Here is a 20487-nt window from a genome sequence, read left to right on the forward strand (position 1 = left end):
TCAGATTACTCTGGCATGACTTGTTTTTGGTAAATCCGTGTTGACTATTAGCAATGACCGCATTTGTTTCTAAGTGTTCGCAGACCACTTCCTTAATGATCTTTTCCAGAATTTTGCCTGGTATTGATGTGAGGCTGACCGGACGGTAATTGTTTGGGTCGTTCTTTTTTCCCTTCTTGAAGATAGGGACCACATTCGCCCTCCTCCAATCTGCTGGGACTTCTCCCGTTCTCCAAGAACTCTCGAAGATAATTGCCAGTGGTTCTGAAATAACTTCCGCTAGTTCCTTCAGTACTCTTGGGTGTAGCTGATCTGGCCCTGGGGACTTGAATTCGTTTAGAGAGCCCAAGTGTTCCTGGACAACTTGTTTCCCTATTTGGGGTTGGATTTCCCCCAATCCTTCGTCCATTCCGTGTTGCTGAGGTTGAAGATGGCTTTCTTTTTCTGAGAAGACCGAGGCAAAGAAGGCATTAAGTAGTTCTGCCTTTTCCCTGTCCCCTGTCGCCATCACCCCATCTTCTCCCTGCAATGGCCCTATCGCCTCCTTTTTCTTCCTTTTTCTACCAACGTAAGCAAAAAAGCCTTTTTTTGTTGTTTTTTATGTCCCTGGCAAGCCTGAGCTCATTTTGCGCTTTAGCCTTGTGAACCTTTTCCCTACACGAGTTGGCTATACGTTTGAATTCTTCTTTGGTGATTTCTCCCCTTTTCCACTTCTTGTGCATGTCACTTTTGAGCTTTAGCTCAGTTAGAAGTTCTTTGGACATCCATTCTGGCTTCTTTGCACTTGTCTTATTTTTCTTCTTTGTTGGCACTGTTTGCATTTGCGCCTTGAGTATTTCACTTTTGAAAAACTCCCATCCATCCTTAACTCCCTTGTTTTTTAATATCGGCGTCCATGGAATGCCGCTCAGTAATTCCTTCATTTTTTGGAAGTCAGCTCTCTTAAAGTCCAGAATGCGTGTTTGACTTGTCTTAGTTTCAGCATTCCTTTGTATTGCAAACTGCAGGAGCACATGGTCACTTGCCCCTAAGGATCCAACCACTTCAACTGTATTGATCAGGTCTTCCACATTTGTTAAGATTAGATCAAGAGTTGCTGATCCCCTTGTTGCCTCTTCTACCTTCTGGACCATAAAATTATCTGCAAGGCAAGTGAGGAATTTGTTGGACTTTGTACTCTTGGCTGAGTTTGCTTTCCAGTCCTCCGGTCGGTCCTGGCAGTCCATGGCCAGGGCTTGCTGCTTCCTCTTCCCACACAGCCTGGCTGCCTCTCTAGGCCTCACCTAGCTCTCAGGCCCTTTTTCTGGAAGGCATTCATAACTTCTGGGTCTGAAAGGGCTGTGAGGCACCTGGCTGCTTACCACAATTCATGTTAATGTGGCCTCCAGCACAGTACTCGCACGCATGGTTATACCGGCAGTGGGCACGCTGGTATTTCCCCATGTTGTACTCTCAGTACGCAGTGCGCCTTGTCTTCTTTCTGCCCCACCCTCGTTCTGAGTGCCCTTTACCTTTTATGCTGGGCCCCACCGCAATGAGCCAGATGTTATGGTTGGTGAGGTCTCACCTGGCCCTGGTGCTCTGTGATGACCTTTTGCAAAAGGCTGTGTCATAGGCAATGACAGCTGCCTCACCTGCTAGTTTCCTGGCCTTCATGATGTAAATGAGGTGGTTGGCGAGGTGCCAACCTCACTCGCCACCACCCCCATGAAGACTGAGTAACCAGCCATCCAGTTAACAAAGGTTTGCTCAGCGGGCTTGCTGCTGTTCCCAGCCCGGCTCCAAATAGGAAGCAGGTTCGCCAACAGAGCCGCTGCAGGTGTGGGTAAGCGAGCCTCCAGCCAGCCATCTTTCCCTTGCCCTCACCCCAGTCAAGCTGCCTCCTGGCTCAAGGCCTACCCTGTCAAGGTGGCAACTACCTTCCTGCAGAAAGGCTTCTCTTCAGGCTTCCATATTCCTGTAGTGGGACCCCTGCAGGGCCTTTGTTTTGGGCAATTTAAAATTGGCCGCTCAGTTACCTGAGGTTCTTAGCAGTAAAATTACCAAGGAATTAGCAGCGGGGAGAATTGCTGGTCCTTTCCTAAGCCCACCCTCGGAAAATTTCAGGGTGTCCCCCTGGGGTTTGTTCCCCAAAAAGCACCAGAGGAGGACTGTCTTATCCATCACCTGTTTTACCCAAAGGGGGCTTCAGTCAATGATTCCATTCCATCTGAGCTCTGCTCCGTGAAATATGCCTCTTTTGATCATGCAATCAGATTGGCACAGGCCGAAGGCACATATGCCCTTATGGCTAAGTGTGACATCAATCAGCCTTCAGGCTGCTGCCTGTACACCCAGCAGCTTTGAACCTCCTAGGGTTCAAGTTCAACAGTCATTGGTACTATGATAAGACCATGCCCATGGGCTGCATGGTCAGCTGCGTGGCCTTCAAGACCTTCAGCACATTCCTGGAGTGGGTAGTCAGAACCTTATCATGATACAAGTCCATCACCACTACCTGGATGATTTACTTTTTGTTGGAAAGAAGGACAGTGGGGACTGTTCTCACCTGCTCATCACTTTCATGGTCATGGCTTTCATTTTCAGACTCCCTTTGGCTCAGGAAAAAACAGAGAGCCCCTCTACTTCCATTATCTACTTGGGAATCACGCTTGACTCGGTGTGGGGGGTAACATTAAAGGAACTGCAGACCCTTTTGGGGCATTTCAATTTTGCCTGCAGGGTGGCGTCCCCAGGTATGCCCTTCTGTGCCTACCTAGCTCAGGCCAGAAAGGATAACCTGCTATGCAACCTCACATTCTTGGAGTTCTTCCCCATACTCATAGCAGTGCGCATTTGGACGAGCATCTTTAAGGACAAGAGAGTGCGCTTCTGGTGTGACAACTAGGCAGTGGTCAGGATGGTCAACAGGCAATCTTCTAAATCAACCAGGGTCATGAAACTTGTCAGGCAGTTCATGTTAATTTGCTTGGAGTCTAACATCACTTTCCCAGCACAGTATAGTCCAGGTCTCAGCAACAAAGTAGCAGATGCACTGTCCTGTTTCCAGGAGGACAGGTTCTGGTCCCTGGTGCCAGATGTGGATATCCTGATCAGCAGCCCTCTGGAAGACCTATGGAACCTTGGAGGTTAGAGGCTTGGCAAGAAGCCATGAAAGCCATCGTTCCTCTGACCCTGAAGGCCTACTGCTCAGCCACAGCCAAGTTCACCAGATTCAGGCATGATGTTGGTTACGGTAGTAGGTGGCCTGTGTCTGAATACGAGGTGCTGCAGTTCATGATACAGCAGAGGAGGTCCAAGGTGTCTGCACATGCCATACGGCTTCATCTGGTGGTGATTGTCTTTTTCAGCAAGGTGGCTGGCTTCAGGGATCCTTGCCTGAGATTCAGGATCAGGAAATACCTAAAGGATTGGAGCAGGCAGTCACCAAGGCAGCTGGATAATATACAGCCCCTATAGTACAACCCTCAGGTGGATCAGCATAGCGCTCTGGAGGATCTGCTCATTGCACTATGAGGTTAAGTTGTTTTTTGTGGCATTAACTACTGCCTTCTTCAGGGCCCTTAAGCTGGGGAAAGTGGTGGCCAGCTCCAAATCAGATACATCAGGGGCGGGGCATTGCAGCTCAGGAATGTAACTATTCGGGGTAGCTCCCTGAACATTTGGATCCGTCAATCGAAAACAGAGCAGGGAGGAAAAGGGGTTTCCCTCACCATCCACAGGTTGAGGTTGGGTCAGCTGTGCCTAGTCCGGTCTCTGGCTAGGTTTGTGCGCTCACAAAGCCCAGCACCGGGCTTACCCTCTCACCAGGTACCAGTTCATGGCTATCTTCCGCAGATTCCTTGTGGACCTGGGCCTTCTGTATGCTGGGTTTGGGGGGCATCCCTTCAGAATCGAGGCAGCCACCTCGGCAGCTGTAGGTGGAGTTCCGGCAGATGTCATTAAGTCCATGGGAAGCTGGAAGACGTCAGCCTATGCCTCCTACATTCATCTGGGCCTCCTCCTCAAAGGAAGGGGCATTGCCAGGTACTCTCTCGTTTACCCCAACAGGGCTATTGAACCAGGCAGAAAGGTGGAGTAGTGGCAGAAGATGAAGAACTCGCATGGACACGGAGTGCGGATTGCTGGGCGGCATACACGGAAGCACACGGTGGATTTCAGACTATTTGCCCAGAACATGGAATCACACAGTGGACTTGGGGGCTGCGGGATGCCACAGTGGTACTGGACTCTCTGGGGACAGTTGGGGACTTCGTTGCTAAGGCCACTTTTAGGAATATTGGGAACAAGGAGAGTTGGTTGCAGATGAGCAGGGTTGGCAGCGGGGGATTGGGGGCTACCACTCTCCTTTTTGTGGCATGCGGCATGTGACCTGGATCTGGCTTGCCTATCCCCCCCCCCCATTGGAGGCAGGGGGAGATCCGGTGGTTCTCCAGGGGTGCAACAGTGTTGGAATCACGGTAATGTGCCAGTCAGTAACAGCAGCACTCCCTGGAGTTGTTAAGAGGTATCGAACAGCAGCGGGCTGCCCGATCCCAGATCCAGGACCCATGTAGGAATGCCAACCTTGTTTCTCTGCTATAAGCAATAAACAAGCTGTGGCCATTTGTTATCCCAACACAGTGTGTGTCTCATTTTTTGGTTAGTTGGCGGGAGGCTGTAGATGCTCATGCCCACGCAATTTCTTTCTGTCTTCCTCCTTCTTTCCTTACTTACTATTTTCTTTGCCTTCCTTCCTTTCCTCTTAGCCATGAGCAAAATAAGTTCCAAATGAACACCTTTAGTGTTAGCATCCTATAATAAGGTCACCTTGACAGAGACGACATTTGCTCTAGCATGCTCCTTTCCTTCCCTCAGAAGGTGGGAACATGGCAAAAGATCTTATGTGTTGTTGTCATGTATCTTCAAGTTGTTTGGGGACTTTCAAGGCTAAGAATGTTTGACTCACCAATGGTTCCCTTGTGGGCTCCATGGACCAATGAAGATTTGAACCGTGGTCTCGAAAGTTATTGCCCAATTCTAAACTATCCCATATTGGCTTTCAAATGAATAAGCATATCTTGTTGCTAAAGATACATTAGATAATCAGAGATCTTGGACATGCTTAAAATTTTATATAATGTGATTTTATTTTGTAATGGTATCTGTTTTATATGAATTGTTGTTTTGAAGATTGTTTTATATGAATGGTTGTTTTTACATTGTTTTTAGGCATTGAATTTTTGCCTATTTACTGTAAGTTGCTTTGAGTCCCCTCGGAGAGAAAGGCGGGGTAAAAGTGATGTAAATAAATAAAATAAATAAATCTCTGTTCAAACAAAAGCTAAGTTAGAAGAAAACATCTGTAGGATAAATCGGAAACTGTAGGATTAAGCTCAGAGAGATGGAGTAGAAGAATTCCCATACCCACAATCTTGGACAGTAATACTTCCCCACGCATTCGTCCTCCACACCATGATCTTTGGAGCAATACTTCTTTCTCCAACAGACACAAAATCTAATCACTTCACAGCTTCACTCACACTCAGTGAATTAGAAAATCTGCAGAAACCCCCCCCAGATCAAATCCTACCTGTGGGACCTTGTAAATGCCCAGGATGTCTGCCATATATGAGGAGGTTTCCGAATCAAACCCTCCAATCACTCCTATCACATTGTTCTGGAGGCCACACTTGTAGTTGGGAATAAATGCTTGGGATTTGCAGAGTATATCCAAAGTGACTCGGTAGGTCAGGCTTGCAGTAGAGTAGCTGTCATAGATGTGGAAACCAAGAGTGATGTTGGGCAAAATTTTGGGGTCCCGATTGATCTCATTAATGGCAAACACCAAGGCCAGGATGTGTTGGTAGTATTTCACCAGCACTCTGTAAAGTTATATCAATATGTTAGAAGAGAATTCTGGAATAACAGTTATCACAATATTTGTTCAACTCTCAGTAATAACAGATTCATCAAACATGAACAAAAATGACTTTAGAATTTCCTGAAGAGCCAACAATGGAAAAACTGCTATGGGTTTCTGTATGAATAGAGACTGTAGGTTTCAAAGGATTAAATCAGCATCTACTCTGTAGAATTAATGCAGTTTGGCACCACTTTACCTGCCAAGGCTCAATGCTGTAGAATCCTGGGGTTTGTAGTTTGGTGAGACACCAGCATTCTTTGTTAGAGAAGGCCCTTGTAAACCTACTGCTCCCATGATTGCGTAGCATTGAGCAATGACAGTTATTGATGCCAAATTGCTTTAATTCCACAGTGTAGATGCACATTTGGTTTGTCTCTACGTAGACAGGTAGAGAATTGTTGAGATATTTTGCATATTGACAATCTACATTATCAGGAGGAATTTCTTCTCAACCTTTTTACATCATCTATTGAAAAAGAAAGGAATATGTCTTGCTCAGATGAAGCAGAAGCAATCAGTAAAATTCTCCAAATGTTGGATTTCTTTACACATTTTCCCATGATAGAATAAGTGAAGGTTGCCAACATACACGTTAAAGTTATTTCAAACAATATTAACCCATGGGTGATGGATGAAATACAAATATGTTCCTTACCCTGGCAGGTCATATGACTCCTGAGAAGGATGCCTTCGGAATGAAATTTGAGGGTCCATCAGATGGATATGAGATGCAATCCCACCAATGAGGACTTCATTAGGCTGGTGCCATTCATGCATAATAGGAAGGGGATCCATTGGTGTGCATTTCATAGTATGCATTTTGCATATGGCACGAATGGCCAGGAAAACTGGCAGCACTAAAATCAACATGAAGGCGTCTGAATGCAATGCTTCCCTCTAAAGGTGGACTTTTCTTAGTCTTCCTACGATCTGGCTGCTAGTGTCAGTCTTGCTATTAAAAGCTGAGTTCCAAGATTCTAATGTCTTCTGGCTTACCAACAGTATATTCAACTCTCCAGGTTGTTGTAACTCTGTCTGCCTCCAATATCTATCTTTCAACAGTGTACTCGAGTATTTATCATCTTTTCAGATTTTCTTTATCGCGTCCTCTGGAAAAGCCACTGTGGCCTTGATGATGACTTGATTACAATGATTTCGATAATGAGAGGCAGAGAACTACTTCTGTGATTTTTCTGTTTTTTGTCTCTTCAACAACTTGATAACACAAACATGTTTTTAAGATTTCAACTTCTGATTAAAAGATGGCAACTGAAAATTAAGCAAGCAATGTGGAATTTAGCAAATTTTGGAACAGAAATGGAAGTGCTAGAATAGGCATGCCATTGTCCTGAGACAAAAGAGCCTCCAATCCTAAATCCTCCTTGTTGTTGTGTGCCTACAATTTGTGTCTGACTTATAGTGAGTCTAAGGTGACCCTATAATAGGGTTTTCTTGGCAAGGGAGCATGACAAAGTCTGGATCTACACTGCCATATAATGCAGTTTGGTACTGCATTACAAGCTCAGTGTAGACCATCAGTTCCCAAATTAAGGCCCGCGGACCGAATCCAGACCTCCAAGGTCTTTTTCCCGGATCCCGCAGCTACTGCTACATGCAAATACATCAATGTTTGGCATATGTGTGTGGCGGTGCATGTATGTGGCAGCAGCAAGGGCGAGTGAGTGTAAGTAGTGGCAGAGAATTTGTGGCAGTGGCATGTGTGTGTGTGGTGGGAGTGTGGCATCACAGACACGTGAGGCATGCACCTACATGCACCCGCCCAACACACACACGATGCATTACTTCTTATCTGCTTCTCCTCCTGGCTCAAGGCAGGTTACAACATACCGTAGCTAAAACACATAGTCATTGTAAAGATACACATATTAAAATGTATTTCCATAAAATACACATTAAAATATAAAGAACAAAGATTGAAACACAGGACATGCATTTAAAATGAATGATTAAAACTGGCTTGGTAGGGCTGCTTGAAGATATAGGTCTTTAGATGGGTTTCAAATTCTGACAGCTCATTAAGCTGTTGGAGCTCTTCTGGCAGGTCGTGCCACAGTCCTTAGGTGGCCGATGAAAAGGTCCTCTGGCTGACAGTTGCCAGTTGGTCTCTGGCTGGTTGGAGTAGCCACCCCCAGAGGACCTAAATGTCCAGGGAGGTTTATGTGGGAGAAGGCGATTCTGGCCTGCAGCCAAACCATGTAGGGCTTTAAAGGTCAAATCCAACACCTTGTACTTTGCTGGAAATTAATTGGCAGCCAGTGGAATGGCTTTATATGGGTAAAATATGTTCACTCCTGGATGTTCCTGTAAACCAGTGATTCCCAAAGTGGGTTCTACCGCCCCCTGGTGGGCGCTGCAGCAATCCAGGGGAGCGGTGATGGCCAGAGGTACATATATCTTTCTGTTTAATTGCTATTAATTTCCAGGGCACTGAGTAATATATTTTCTGGAAAGGGGGCGGTAGGCCAAATAAGTTTGGGAACCACTGCTGTAAACAGTCTGGGTGCTGTATTTTCCGAACTCCAACCTTGAAGTTGCCAGCTTGTGCACTACCATCTTTAGATCTTCCAAATCTAGGAAGTGGTGCAGCTGGCATATAAGCCAAAGCTCTTAGTAAGCACTCATGACTGTCACATCTAGCTGGGCTGACATTTGGCGAGTTCAGTGCAGTTAAAATGCATTATATGGATCTACACTGATTATTTTGAATCTGCATTATTTGGCACTGTAAATCCAACCTTGCCCAAAGTCCACCCAATGGGTTTCAATTCCCAAGACATGATTCAAACCCTGGTCTCCAGAGCTGTAACACTTGAATTTCTATACCATGCTAACTCTCTCCCAAATTCTCAGCACCTATTAAATCCTAATCCCATTTTATACTGGAATTAATTGTGCTGATGGGTTTGCAGATGAAAGGTGACCAGAGGCACTATTACAGATATGAGTCCACCCTACTATGTGAAAAAGCAGGTGAAGGCTTTCCTGGAATACAGAAGATGGGTATTAGAACGGGTTTTGGGCACTGGGATTATACTGTCATTCCATGACTGCAATGGTGCCAATCTCAGTGTACAGCCACCAATCCAAAGTGACCATGCAGGTGAACCTTGATTTCTGGATAGGAACTAAGGCTTTGCTCCTCAACCATCGAAATAACGGGTCAACACAATAGTGTGTGTTAAACTATGGGCAACTTTTATTAACGTTACCAAACAACCTCTATATAACCTGCCAACCAATTTAAAGGGCATGAACTTGGTGTGTGGAATAAACTGAGGCAGTGGCCATCCAAGACCTACTCTTCAGCTAAGATGGGCGAGACACCTGGGTCCCCGGATGCGACAAACTTGATTCCAGAGTGATGGCTCTGGGAAATGGAACAAGAATTGAGAGGACGGCAGGGTCATGTGACCATGCTGGCCCCACCCCAATAAAGTCCTGGCCGGGATTATATTCTTACTCTCCCTTTGCTGGAAGAGAGCAAAGAACTCTCTTCCACTTAGTTTTTTTTTTTTGGAGGGGGGGGGGGGGGAAGGAAGCAAGCATCTCCACTTCTATGATTCCATAGCACTTGAACTTCCATGGCCCAATGCTTTGGAATGATAGGGATTCTAGTTTTACAAGTTCTTTAATTTTCTCTGCCAAAAGAGTGCTAGTGCCGCACCACACTCCCAATCCCTGGATTCCATAGCATTGAGCCATAGCAGTTAAAGTCATATCAGAGTACATTCACTCTACAGCATAGATGCATCCTAAGTCTGCTTGGAGTGAACTTTTAAGGTATATACTGTATTTGTGAATAGCCATTTAAATGCAAGTTATCTGCTATTATGGGTTAATCTGTAATATCCTAGATTTTATTTTGTATCAATAATAATGCCTGCAAAACATTGGCTTCTCTGTAATTAAATGTTAAGGAATCCAAGTACATCTACTTCCATTGGGGCTCTGTGGCAAAAGGGAAGACGAACCAGTATACACCGCCATGGCAGCAACATAGGAGGCTTCTCATAGCATTAGGATCAACAAGGGAAGTCGGGTCGCAGACACCCCCTCCCACCCGGGGTGGGGTAAGGGAGAAGCCAGGCTATGTGGGGTATGGGGTGACGGGTTCCCGACACCCCAATGGATTTACCATGAATCCCTATGTTAACGTGATAAGGTTTCTAGTCTCTAGGGTACATGATACAATACATCATGTTGGTGTATCAGTTTGTGGGATTTCAACCTGTGTTGGATCAAGTCACATTCGCACCGAAGACACAGGTTCACAGGACTCATGTGATCCTGGACTCATTGCTGACCCTGGAACCCCAGGTGTCGGTGGTGGCCAGGAGCACCTTCGCACAGCTAAAACTTGTGTGCCAGCTGCACCTGTACCTTGAGACACCAGACTTGGCCACCCCTAAGTCACATCCCGACTGGACTACTGCAATGCTCTCTATGTGGGGCTGCCTTTGAGGATAGTTCAGAAGTTGCAATTAGTGCAGAGATCGGTGGCTAGATTGTTAACTGCAGTGCCGTATTGTGAGAGGATGACTCCCATGTTGCGGCAGGCTATTTGTCTAATTGCATCTCCCTATGCAGACCATCCTGTGCACTGCCATCAGCGGAGGAGGCCCTCCTCTCGGTCCCACCCCCATCACAAGCTCGGTTGGTGGGAATGAGAGAGAGGCCTTCTCCATGATCGCTGCCCGTCTCTCGAACTCCCTCTCTAAAGAAATAAAAATGGCCCCCAACTTCCTCTCCTTTAAGAAACTTTTGAAACGCACCTGTGCACTTTAGCATATGGAGAAGAGGAGGACTAGGACACTTTATCCCATTGGAACGCTGGCTAACCCACTTGTATTATATGGCTGCTATGATATATCTTAAATAAACACCAGTGTTAGCCATTTATAATGTAATTGTATTTTAATTGCTTTTAGGGTATAAGTAATAATGTTTACTTGTGTTTAATTTGTCTTATTGGATTATTTTTTTATTTTCATTTTGATGTTTAATTCTTTTGTTGTAAGTTTACTGTTGTTACTGTGCACTATCTTGTATTATTTTTGATGTGTTTGTACTCATTTGAGGCATTAAATGTTCACCTTTTTGTTTTGTGTGTGTGTAAACTGCCCTGAGTCCCTTTGAGGAGAGAGGGTGCCCTAGAAATAAAGTTTTATTATATTATTATTATTATTATTATTATTATTATTATTATTATTATTATTATGATGTCAGTTTTCACTATAAAGACCTTTAGAAGAAGTGTAGAAAAGCATCCATCCATGTGCTGCCATGTGCTGAATAATTTTATAAGGTATGGAGTTTGGATTTTCAAATGAAACCTATGAATTAAAATAAGGACACAGCTACATATGGCATTATAAGTCATATGAATCCAGTATAATTTTGTCTTCAAAGAAATAGACTTGCAGCACCTGTACATTTATACGGCCGGGCTGTGGCGCAGGCTGTTGAGCAACCAGCTGCAACAAATCACTCTGACCAAGAGGTCATGAGTTCGAGGCCAGCTCGGAGCCCTGTGTTTGTCTTGTCTTTATTCTATGTTAAGGCATTGAATGTTTGCCTTATATGTGTAATGTGATCCGCCCTGAGTCCCCTTCGGGGTGAGAAGGGCGGAATATAAATACTGTAAATAAATAAATAAATAAATATGAATCCAGTATAATTTTGTCTTCAAAGAAATAGACTTGCAGCACCTGTACATTAGACATATCCATTCATGTGAATTCAAAACGGATAAAACAACAAACAAAATATTCTGCTTTAATCAGAGAATTAAGCCAAATTTCATGGAATCAAAGTATTTTTATTTTAAGAAAGGGAATTTGGAGGGTAGGAAAAATAATCTCCAAATACATCACCTTTGAATCAGGTAAAATATAACATATTTAGGCAGATGTTTTAAAAAGTTATGCAAATCAAAATATGGTAAAGTCCATTAAAATCATAATCCATTTTTTAAGCAGATATGCTTGTTTTAATTATTTTTCCTTTTTAGTTGATTCCTACTGTTCAGTTGAGGCCTCAGGACAATTATATAGCATTTAGGAGAAAAGATAAAGCCCAGTATAGCAGCACTGGAGGTCAACATAGAGAAGATCTCCACGGCCACCATGTACTTCCCTTTGGTGCTGAGATAACTTGGAGCAAATGACACCCAAACACTGCAAAACACCAACATGCTGAAAGTGATAAATTTGGCTTCATTAAATGTATCAGGCAGCTTCCGAGCAAAAAAGGCCACAATGAAGCTGACAAAAGCCAGGAAAGCCATGTAACCAAGAATTAAGTAGAACATATTGGCCGAGCCTTCATTGCATCGCACTACTATTTCTTTGGGCAAAGCGTTCATCTCCAGACTCGGGAAAGGAGGACTGGTACATAACCATATTGAGCAAAGGATTATCTGAATGGATGAACAAGAAAGAACGACAGAAGTTGCCAACTTTGTCCCCACCCATTTACTCAGTTTGGATCCTGGCTTAGTGATCATGAAAGCCAGAACAACTGTGGTGGTTTTGGCCAAAACTGATGAAACGGCCACAGAGAAAACGATGCCAAAAGCAGTTTGTCGTAGTTGGCAAGTCAATACATTGGGATGACCAATGAACAATAAGGAGCAGAGGAAGCAGAGGAAAAGCGAGATGAGCAGAGTATAACTTAGGTTCCGGTTGTTGGCTCTTACAATAGCAGTATTACGATGCTTAACAAAAATTCCAAAAACACAGACTGTGATCACAGAAAATGACAGAGCTAGAATGGCCAAAACAATACCCAATGGTTGATCATAAGATAAGAAGTTTAGATTTTTTGGAAGACACCCATTTCTTTCCTTGTTTGGATAATGATCTTCAGGGCACGCGAAACAGTCATTCATATCTTTTGAAGAAAAAAAAATTGAAAAGATAAAAATATTCTATTTTAGATATACCATCATATGGTCTATTAAAAATAGGTTTCACTTCTATAGATGACCCGCATGCTTATAGGTTAGGATAGGAATTTATAGTTGTACAATGATTCTAGAATAGACCAACAAATCTATTTTCAACCCATCACTTTCATGTAATCATTAGCCTTGTGCTTTTGTATAGAATCGCTATCTGTTTCTGTTTGTTTCATTTGTATGGTCCCGTTTTCATTTTCGAGCTCTGCTTCCGAAAATGTGACCTGTCCGAATGAGCTGTTTCATTCTTCCATCTGAATGAATGAAAATTTTCGTCTCATTGGCCAACATGGAAGGGTTTCCCACACTCCCCTTCTCCTCAGTTTTAGGGCTAGAGGGTCTCACCATTTCACTGATCCTCAGGCTCTCTCCAGCATTCATTTGAGTTGTTAGGGTTAGTGGGATAAATCCCTGTCTCTGAATCCAGATAGGCAAAATGCAGTCTGTGGCTCATTGATGCTGGGTTTGTTTGTTTTTTGCAACCCTTGGCTCTTTTTCAGGCTCCATTATCTTTTTAAATGGTTAGCAAAGCCCCCCTGTGTTTTTCAACACACAGTAACTTGGAAAGAGACTCTCTCTAAGAGAATGTGTGTGTGGCCTGCAGGCCCAAAGTGCCTGTGACTGCCAGGGCTTGCAGCTGAGCACCAAGCACAAAGTGCCGAGCGGAGCACACAGCACTTCTTACTAGGCACTTGGCACTTGGTGCTCAGCTGCAAGCTGATTGTGTGTGTGGCCTGTATTAAAAACTGTATTTATACCCCGCCTTTCTCACCAAGGGGACTCAAGGCAGCTAAAAATTACACACTTTGATCAATTTTAAACAAAGTGAATACATTTTTTTAAAAAAAAATTAAAGTGTTGTGCTTGGTTAAAAATATAATTAAAACAAGAAATACAATTAAATGCATTTTAAAACACATATTTCCCCCCCTCCAAATCCCACCCACAATCTCCCAAGCAGTGTGCTCCTTATCCTTCTCCAAATGCCTGCTGGCAGAGAAAGGCCTTGAACTGCTTATAGCGTAGTTATAACAAAATAATATATAATGGATGAAAAGCAAAACCCACACATTTGGTGGAGGGTTGACTGTTTTTCATTCTAAAAGTAACTCTTCCAGCTCTACATGAATAGACTTAATGTACTTTATCATACAACATTTCCTACCTTTCTTATCTGAAATTTCCCCTTCTGGACATGGATTACAATTGTAGCAGCAAAAGGGCATGTTCTCCTTTCTCTCTCTGCTGAAACCTGGATAACAGCGGTCATTACACAAAGCAATAGGCACTGTCTATTTAAGCCAAAAGAGAGGAAGCATTGATAGATTTGTTTTCTTATAGTTACCAACCAAAATAAATAAATAAATAAATGTTTTTAATTATACTAAAATATTTTCCCTCTGATGAATACCCTTTGATTACTCTATGCGAGACTCAGTTTTTACCAATTTCTTTTATTTTAAATTAGTGCAATTTGATTGGTGCTTTTAGACATGTGGGGATTTTGATGTCAGGTATGCACTGTAGTTATCACCACTGATCATTTGGGATCATGTTTCTGTTTTGACTTAGTTGTTTGTTTATTCACCTGGATGGCAACCCAGACTGAATTTTCATGGTAAAAATGAAAGACCAAAATTTTTTGAAAATTCATCTGATTTTCTGGGGTACCTAAGGGAAAAAGTTAATCCAAGCTTGATGGCTTGAAATACTTTAAGAAGAGGGATACCTATCTGTCCCAAGTGTTTGTGATTAAATTTCAATGTTTAAATTTTGTTTATTGTCTTCACTGCCATAGAAGGAGGCACAACATAAGAGATAAATGTGTGCTTATCTTAATAGCACAAAATATCATAACCTACTGTTATTTTGATCAGAGGGATTCGAGAATAGAATATAAGAGGTTCTTAATAATGATGCAGTGGTCTGAGACCTCAATGTTCTCCATTTTGCTGGAAAGAAAACGATCAAAAATTCATCCAGCTTTCTACCTGTGGTTTTCAGTTGGTTCTCTTCCTCCTCCTACCACAAAGTAGGTTTCAGGACATGTAAAATTTTAGGACTGCTAGACAACCCATTAAAGGGGCCATTGAGAAGTGAACAAAGAATGATTTGCTATCTCTACTGTCCACTTTAAATATAAAAATGCTGTTGAGTAGAATAATTCTTTTCAAAGTTATGAGGGCACTAAAAATAAATCAGTCTGTTCATACCTGGTTAAATTGGTTTTGCCATGTAATTGTGGTCTCATTAATGGAGAAATATCTTTCCAATGATGCCTGAGGATCTATACTTCCCACCTTCACTTTTGAGAAAGATTGATTGGGGAAAGTAACCCAGTTGATGATATCAAATCCATTAATCAGGTCACCTTTCTTATCAAAGGACACTTTATCTCCAGCACTGTTGTTAAATGAGATGCTTGCTAAAAAAGTGTGAAGCTAGAATGAAAAACATTTAGACAAGTTTTATAAAAGTGGTGGCAGGAGATGGTAATATTTGGCTTGTGGTCCTTCACAAAAGGGTCTAAACATCTTAAGGCACCTCATCCCATCTGATCTTAGAAGGTAGTCTTAGAAGCTTCATGGGCAGATAAGATAGGAGTCTTCCAAGAAGTACCAGGTAACATGACCTATATTTCACCTCAGATTGATCCTTGTTTGAGGGGTCACCTTAGGTGGGCAGGCGACATGATGGCACACGTACACACATCTTCTCGCTGGGGTAGAAATATGCTATTGGGCAAATTTTTTGATTTATTTCAACACTTCCCATCTCTTGTAAGCAAAACGCATGGTGCTGAGTCATATTTGAGTAAATAAATATCCTAGGTCTGAAATCCTAGGTCCTCAGAGGAGGTCTTTCTCATGATTCCACTATTGTCACAGGTCCATCTACTCAGGACACATGTGAGGACCTTCTTAGTAGTTGCTTCTAGACTAGTGTTTCCCAAACCTTGGTCTCCCATTTGTTTTGTATCTCACATCCCAGGACTCCTAACTGTTGGCCAAGGTGTGTATGGCTGTCAGTTGAAGTCCAAAATACCTGGAGGACTAAAGTTTGGGGAAAACTAATCTAGATGATCTTCTTCAACAAGCTGAAGCAAATGTTCACAGATCAATACTGTTGATGAAAACTCTGGGCTCTAGGAAAGCACACAGTGTGAACACGTGGTCATCTTTTTGGCTTTCTTCAAAGACCAGCAAACCCTCTGACACAAACATGTAGTCTGCATGTGCTATTGCAAAAAAACAAAAACAAACAAACAACCCCCCCAAAACACAGAACTCAGCACATGAAATTAAAACGTTATGCCGTATTTATTCTCTTCATTAAACATTGTACTGTACTTTTCTTTAAAATGACACCTGGGTGTGTTTTGCACATTACTGAACAATGCACATTGGTGTGGGATATACATCACATACTGATATATATTGTGCATCTTACTAACTTTGCTTCATAGTAACAATACTGTAATTTTCTACTGGATATGGATGTTATGCAACTGTGCAATTTTGATTTCTACAGGTGTACATTTGCTTCTGAAAACATAGAGACCCAACAGGATTCTGGCCACAATCATCAATGATATTAATCTCTATTTTTTTAAAAACAAAATCAAGATTCATTTTCCATGTAATAATTACCTGGAAATGTTGCAACTTTGATGTTATCATATGGTCTCTGCCTCTTATTGCAGACTGTTTAGTTCTTGATGAATGCATGGCATGCAGAGCATGTGCAATTGCATAGACACCATTGTAGATGCTGTAGCTTTGACCGGTCATACTCATTTCAAAAAACATCGCAGGAAGGTTTTCCAACATCTCCTCCCCAGTGCAGCTTCCCCCATGCTCCTCACTTACACCACTAGTTGGGAATAAGCAATGGAATGCCTGTTCCCAGAACACCCTGATAAAGCCATCTCTGTCAGAGGAGGGTTTCTGAGCACGAAGGAACTGTTGGAATCCAGGGACCCGAGAGGAATGGATTGCAAAGGACAAGGCTCCATGGAAGACCTCTGCATTCATGTACTGGAAATATGGCTCCATGGAAAAATCCCAGTGAGCTGTCAAAATCCATACCTTGTTTAAAGGAATCGTACGTTCGGATGCAACCAGATTGAGCCCCGTCTGCAAATCTAACATCATATGGGGATCAGCACTTATGACCCAAACATTAACTTTTGCTTCAATTAGCAACATTGCTATACTCTTGAACACATCGTAAAAGTTAACAATGCCCAAAATGTTGCTCTGTATTGGCATTCTTCCCAAGAAGGCAACACATATGCCACTTTGAGGAAACATGTCTTCCAAAGTCTCCACAAACTTTTCACCTTTGTCGTCATCCATGGCCAGGAGTCCAATCCACTTCCATTGAAAATGAAGAAGCAACTTGACAATTCCAGTGTACTGATGTGCTTCACCAGGGACCACACGGTAGAAGATGGAACGCTGAGTCACATCATTCAATGGTGGTGCATATAGACAATACATGAGCTGAGAAAGAAAGAAAAACACCTAAAATTCTTAGAAATATGTGAAACATTTGAAAAAAACCCCAATACATATTTCTACATGGATACAGCTTGCATTCAGGAACCATAGATCCAAAAAAACACATTGATTTTGTGGGACAGAGGAATAAAAAAAAAGTATGTTTCTGATCAGGGCTTTTTAAACATTTCCACATGTCTCCTTTTGGTCTGAAAAATCTTTATGCGACCCTGGGTATACAATAATACAAAATTGGTAAAAAAAACAAAACAAAACACCAAACACATATTGATAACAATTCAACATTTGCAAAGTTTGCTAAACAGGCTGATTTTCCTTTTTATGAAGTACAGAGGAAACATCTTCTGCAGTGTAAACACTGCACAACAGATTCCTCTAAAGGTCTAAACATTCAGAAAACTGTTACTGTCGCCAAATTTTCGAGATCCCAACATTGAGCTATGGGAACCCCAATTGGAGTCGGGACCCACAGTTTAAGAAGCCTTGTTTTAGGGGATGGATTTCACATATATTTAAGAGCAATGGTTCTAAACCTGCAGTTCCCAGATGTTTTTGGCCTACAACTCCCAGAAATCCCAGCCAGTTTACCAGCTGCTAGGATTTCTGGGAGTTGAAGGACAAAACATCTGAGGGTCCTATGTTGAGAACCACTGCTTTAAGAGACTGAGTACCCAATCCTCAATTCAAAACCAACCATAAGGCAAATGGGCAAGAGGGGAGAGCGAGCAGGCGAGTGAATGAGTGAGCGAGTAGGCGAGTGGGGGGCAGAAGCGGGCAAGATACAGGCACACCACCACTGTTTTAGAAGATGAATGCTAAATTTCTTCTGGCTAAGCAATGTTTTTGCAGTAATAATGCAAAAAGATATACATACATTTTAAAAGATATTATGTACAGGAGGGAATAAAATACACGACATTTCTAGGTACACACATACATTTAGAAAGGCATCTTCAAATCCTTTTCCCCTAGAAAAAATCAGAAGTCAACCTTACCTTACCTGTGGTATCTTATAGAGGCTCAGGATGGTGGCTATGTGGAAGGAGGTATCAGAGTCAAGGCCTCCAATGACAGCTATTGGGTTCTTCTTCATATCACAGTTATAGTTGACAACAGCCTTCTTCTGATTAAAGAGAAGATTCAAGGTGTTCCGATAAGTGATCTGAGCATCATAGTGGCTGTCATAGATGTAGAACCCCAAAGTGAAGTTGGGTAAAAGCTTAGGGTTGTCATTGATCTCTTTCACAGCATATACCAAAGAGAGGACATGCTGGTATTTTTTCAGCAGTACACTAAAGGAGAAGACACATCATATGTGAGAAACTATATTATACGCAGACACATATAAATATAAATCTGGAAATTTGAGCCATGAATCAAACTTTTGTACTGCAAATGATAGTTGAAGTCTTAATTTCCTTTATTTCCACAAGTATTTACAACTTTTCTCATGATGCAATGAAGAAAAAATAAATTTGTAAGCCACTTACTAAAAAACCAATGCATGGTCTCCGGATTACATATGATATGTATACACACACGTGTGTGTGTGTGTGTGTCTATACACACACATATCTATCCATCAATCCATATCCATATTTATAAACAGCATGGTATATTGGTTTGATTGTTGGACTATAATGCCTTTGGGCCATGGTGAGCTACTGTGTGACTTAAGTAAGTTTCTTTGTCAACCTTAGAAGAAGGCAAAGGCAACCTTTCTCTGAAAAAATCTTGTCAAGAAAACCCAGTGATAGGTTCACCTTAGGATGGCTATAACTTGGAAATGACTTGAAGGCACACAAGGATGATAAACAACCACAGCCATTATGTTTTGCATTACATTATAATAGTGCCCACTTGTGTGCCATGTTTCTTTAGAATTGCCTGTGTGGATGAAACATGGTTATATGTAATCTAAAATGCTACTCACCAAAGATCTAGATGTGTCTGATCCCTTCCAACATAAGTATTGAAGTTATATCTGGCATATCTGGTGCACAATTCATTAATTCATGTATTTACTTTATTTATACCCTGGTTTTCTCCCCATTCAAGGTGACTAACAACCCCACACTTTGGTCATAGTTTAAAAAAGCACAATACAAAAGTTAAAAAACATTAAATATTACAGTGTGGATTAAGCTGAAAAACAGATTAAAATATAATAAATACACATGGAATAAGCATGGAAAACAACCCTTTAACATTATCCATGTTATGTAATACCAACCATTTTATCTTCCGAGCAAGGATTGATCCAAGGCTCTCCCTTATTGGTTATTTTGACCCTTTGTGATAGCATATAGGAACTGTGCAGGCAATGTTTATGCTGCTTTAAAAGAAGGAGATAGAGAAGAAGCTTGAAGAGATATATTGGAGCTCAGCACCATTCCTTAAAGTATTAGAAATAAACTGTTGAAGCAACTAGAGCAATGAAACTGGGTGCAATCATTTCCCCCCTCCCCACAAAGCCTAACTACAAGAATATACATTTTCCTAAATCAGCAATATATAAGTTATAGAAATCAATATAACGAATTCTTACAGAGGCACAACTTCCCAATATGGCGCAGGGTGCATTGTGAAATCTATTCCTTCATTAAAGGAGAAGAACTGAGAAGTAATCCCACCAATGAGGAGGTCTCCTGGTTTATAATATTGGTATTGCAGATGCTTGGGATCATTCATGGCGCACATCATCTTGCAGTCTGTTCGAGGCAGCAACAGAAATACCAGAAGGCGCAAAAGCAGGAAGTATTTTGTCATGCAGAAGGGAAGGCTTTCTTCCCTTGGTTGAGAATCCGTGGTTTCGATAGAGATCATTTTCTTTTCTGTACCTCTGGAGATTTCAGATGACACCTAGACAGGTAGAAATCTACTCTCTAACCCTGAAGTTAAAACTGGTGGCTTCAAGGATGATATATACTATTTGTTGACCAAAACTCTCAATTTTCTCCAACCATGTCAGAGACTACTTAATATAAGCAATTAATTTTTTTAGGTGGCGATAGTGGTGGTGGTTAAATCAACATTGCTGCAGCAAGGGGAAGGCTGGATAACAGTTCTTAGAAAATTAT

At 42.1% G+C, this 20487-nt stretch overlaps 2 protein-coding genes across 2 annotated transcripts; both read right to left on the bottom strand.

Annotated features, from left to right (window-relative positions):
• Positions 1–5197: 5197 nt before the first annotated feature.
• On the bottom strand, positions 5198–6991 carry LOC134292384 (vomeronasal type-2 receptor 26-like). The gene is made up of 2 exons (XM_062957101.1): positions 6561–6991; positions 5198–5864 (listed from the first exon to the last, which is right to left on the bottom strand). The coding sequence occupies exons 1-2, from the start codon at positions 6773–6775 to the stop codon at positions 5525–5527; spliced, it is 555 nt and encodes a 184-aa protein (XP_062813171.1). The 5' UTR covers positions 6776–6991; the 3' UTR covers positions 5198–5524.
• Positions 6992–11915: 4924 nt separating this feature from the next.
• Positions 11916–17528, bottom strand: LOC100558417 (vomeronasal type-2 receptor 26). The gene is made up of 4 exons (XM_062957084.1): positions 16535–17528; positions 15098–15325; positions 14050–14176; positions 11916–12817 (listed from the first exon to the last, which is right to left on the bottom strand). The coding sequence occupies exons 1-4, from the start codon at positions 17384–17386 to the stop codon at positions 11916–11918; spliced, it is 2109 nt and encodes a 702-aa protein (XP_062813154.1). The 5' UTR covers positions 17387–17528.
• Positions 17529–20487: the final 2959 nt, after the last annotated feature.

The sequence above is a fragment of the Anolis carolinensis genome, chromosome 6, assembly GCF_035594765.1.
Source record: "Anolis carolinensis isolate JA03-04 chromosome 6, rAnoCar3.1.pri, whole genome shotgun sequence".
Lineage (NCBI taxonomy): Eukaryota > Metazoa > Chordata > Lepidosauria > Squamata > Dactyloidae > Anolis > Anolis carolinensis.

What these genes read in the sequence shown, in the direction of transcription:
- LOC100558417 (XM_062957084.1), bottom strand. Translation starts at nt 17,386, where the DNA reads ATGTATTGTCTATATGCACCACCATTGAATGATGTGACTCAGCGTTCC. An exon ending in CAAAGTTGCAACATTTCCAG is followed by an intron (nt 15,326 to 16,534) that starts GTAATTATTACA and finishes TTTTCATTCTAG; the next exon opens with CTTCACACTTTTTTAGCAAG. An exon ending in GGAAATTTCAGATAAGAAAG is followed by an intron (nt 12,818 to 14,049) that starts GTAGGAAATGTT and finishes TTTCTTCAAAAG; the next exon opens with ATATGAATGACTGTTTCGCG.
- LOC134292384 (XM_062957101.1), bottom strand. Translation starts at nt 6,775, where the DNA reads ATGTTGATTTTAGTGCTGCCAGTTTTCCTGGCCATTCGTGCCATATGC. An exon ending in GAGTCATATGACCTGCCAGG is followed by an intron (nt 5,865 to 6,560) that starts GTAAGGAACATA and finishes ATAACTTTACAG; the next exon opens with AGTGCTGGTGAAATACTACC.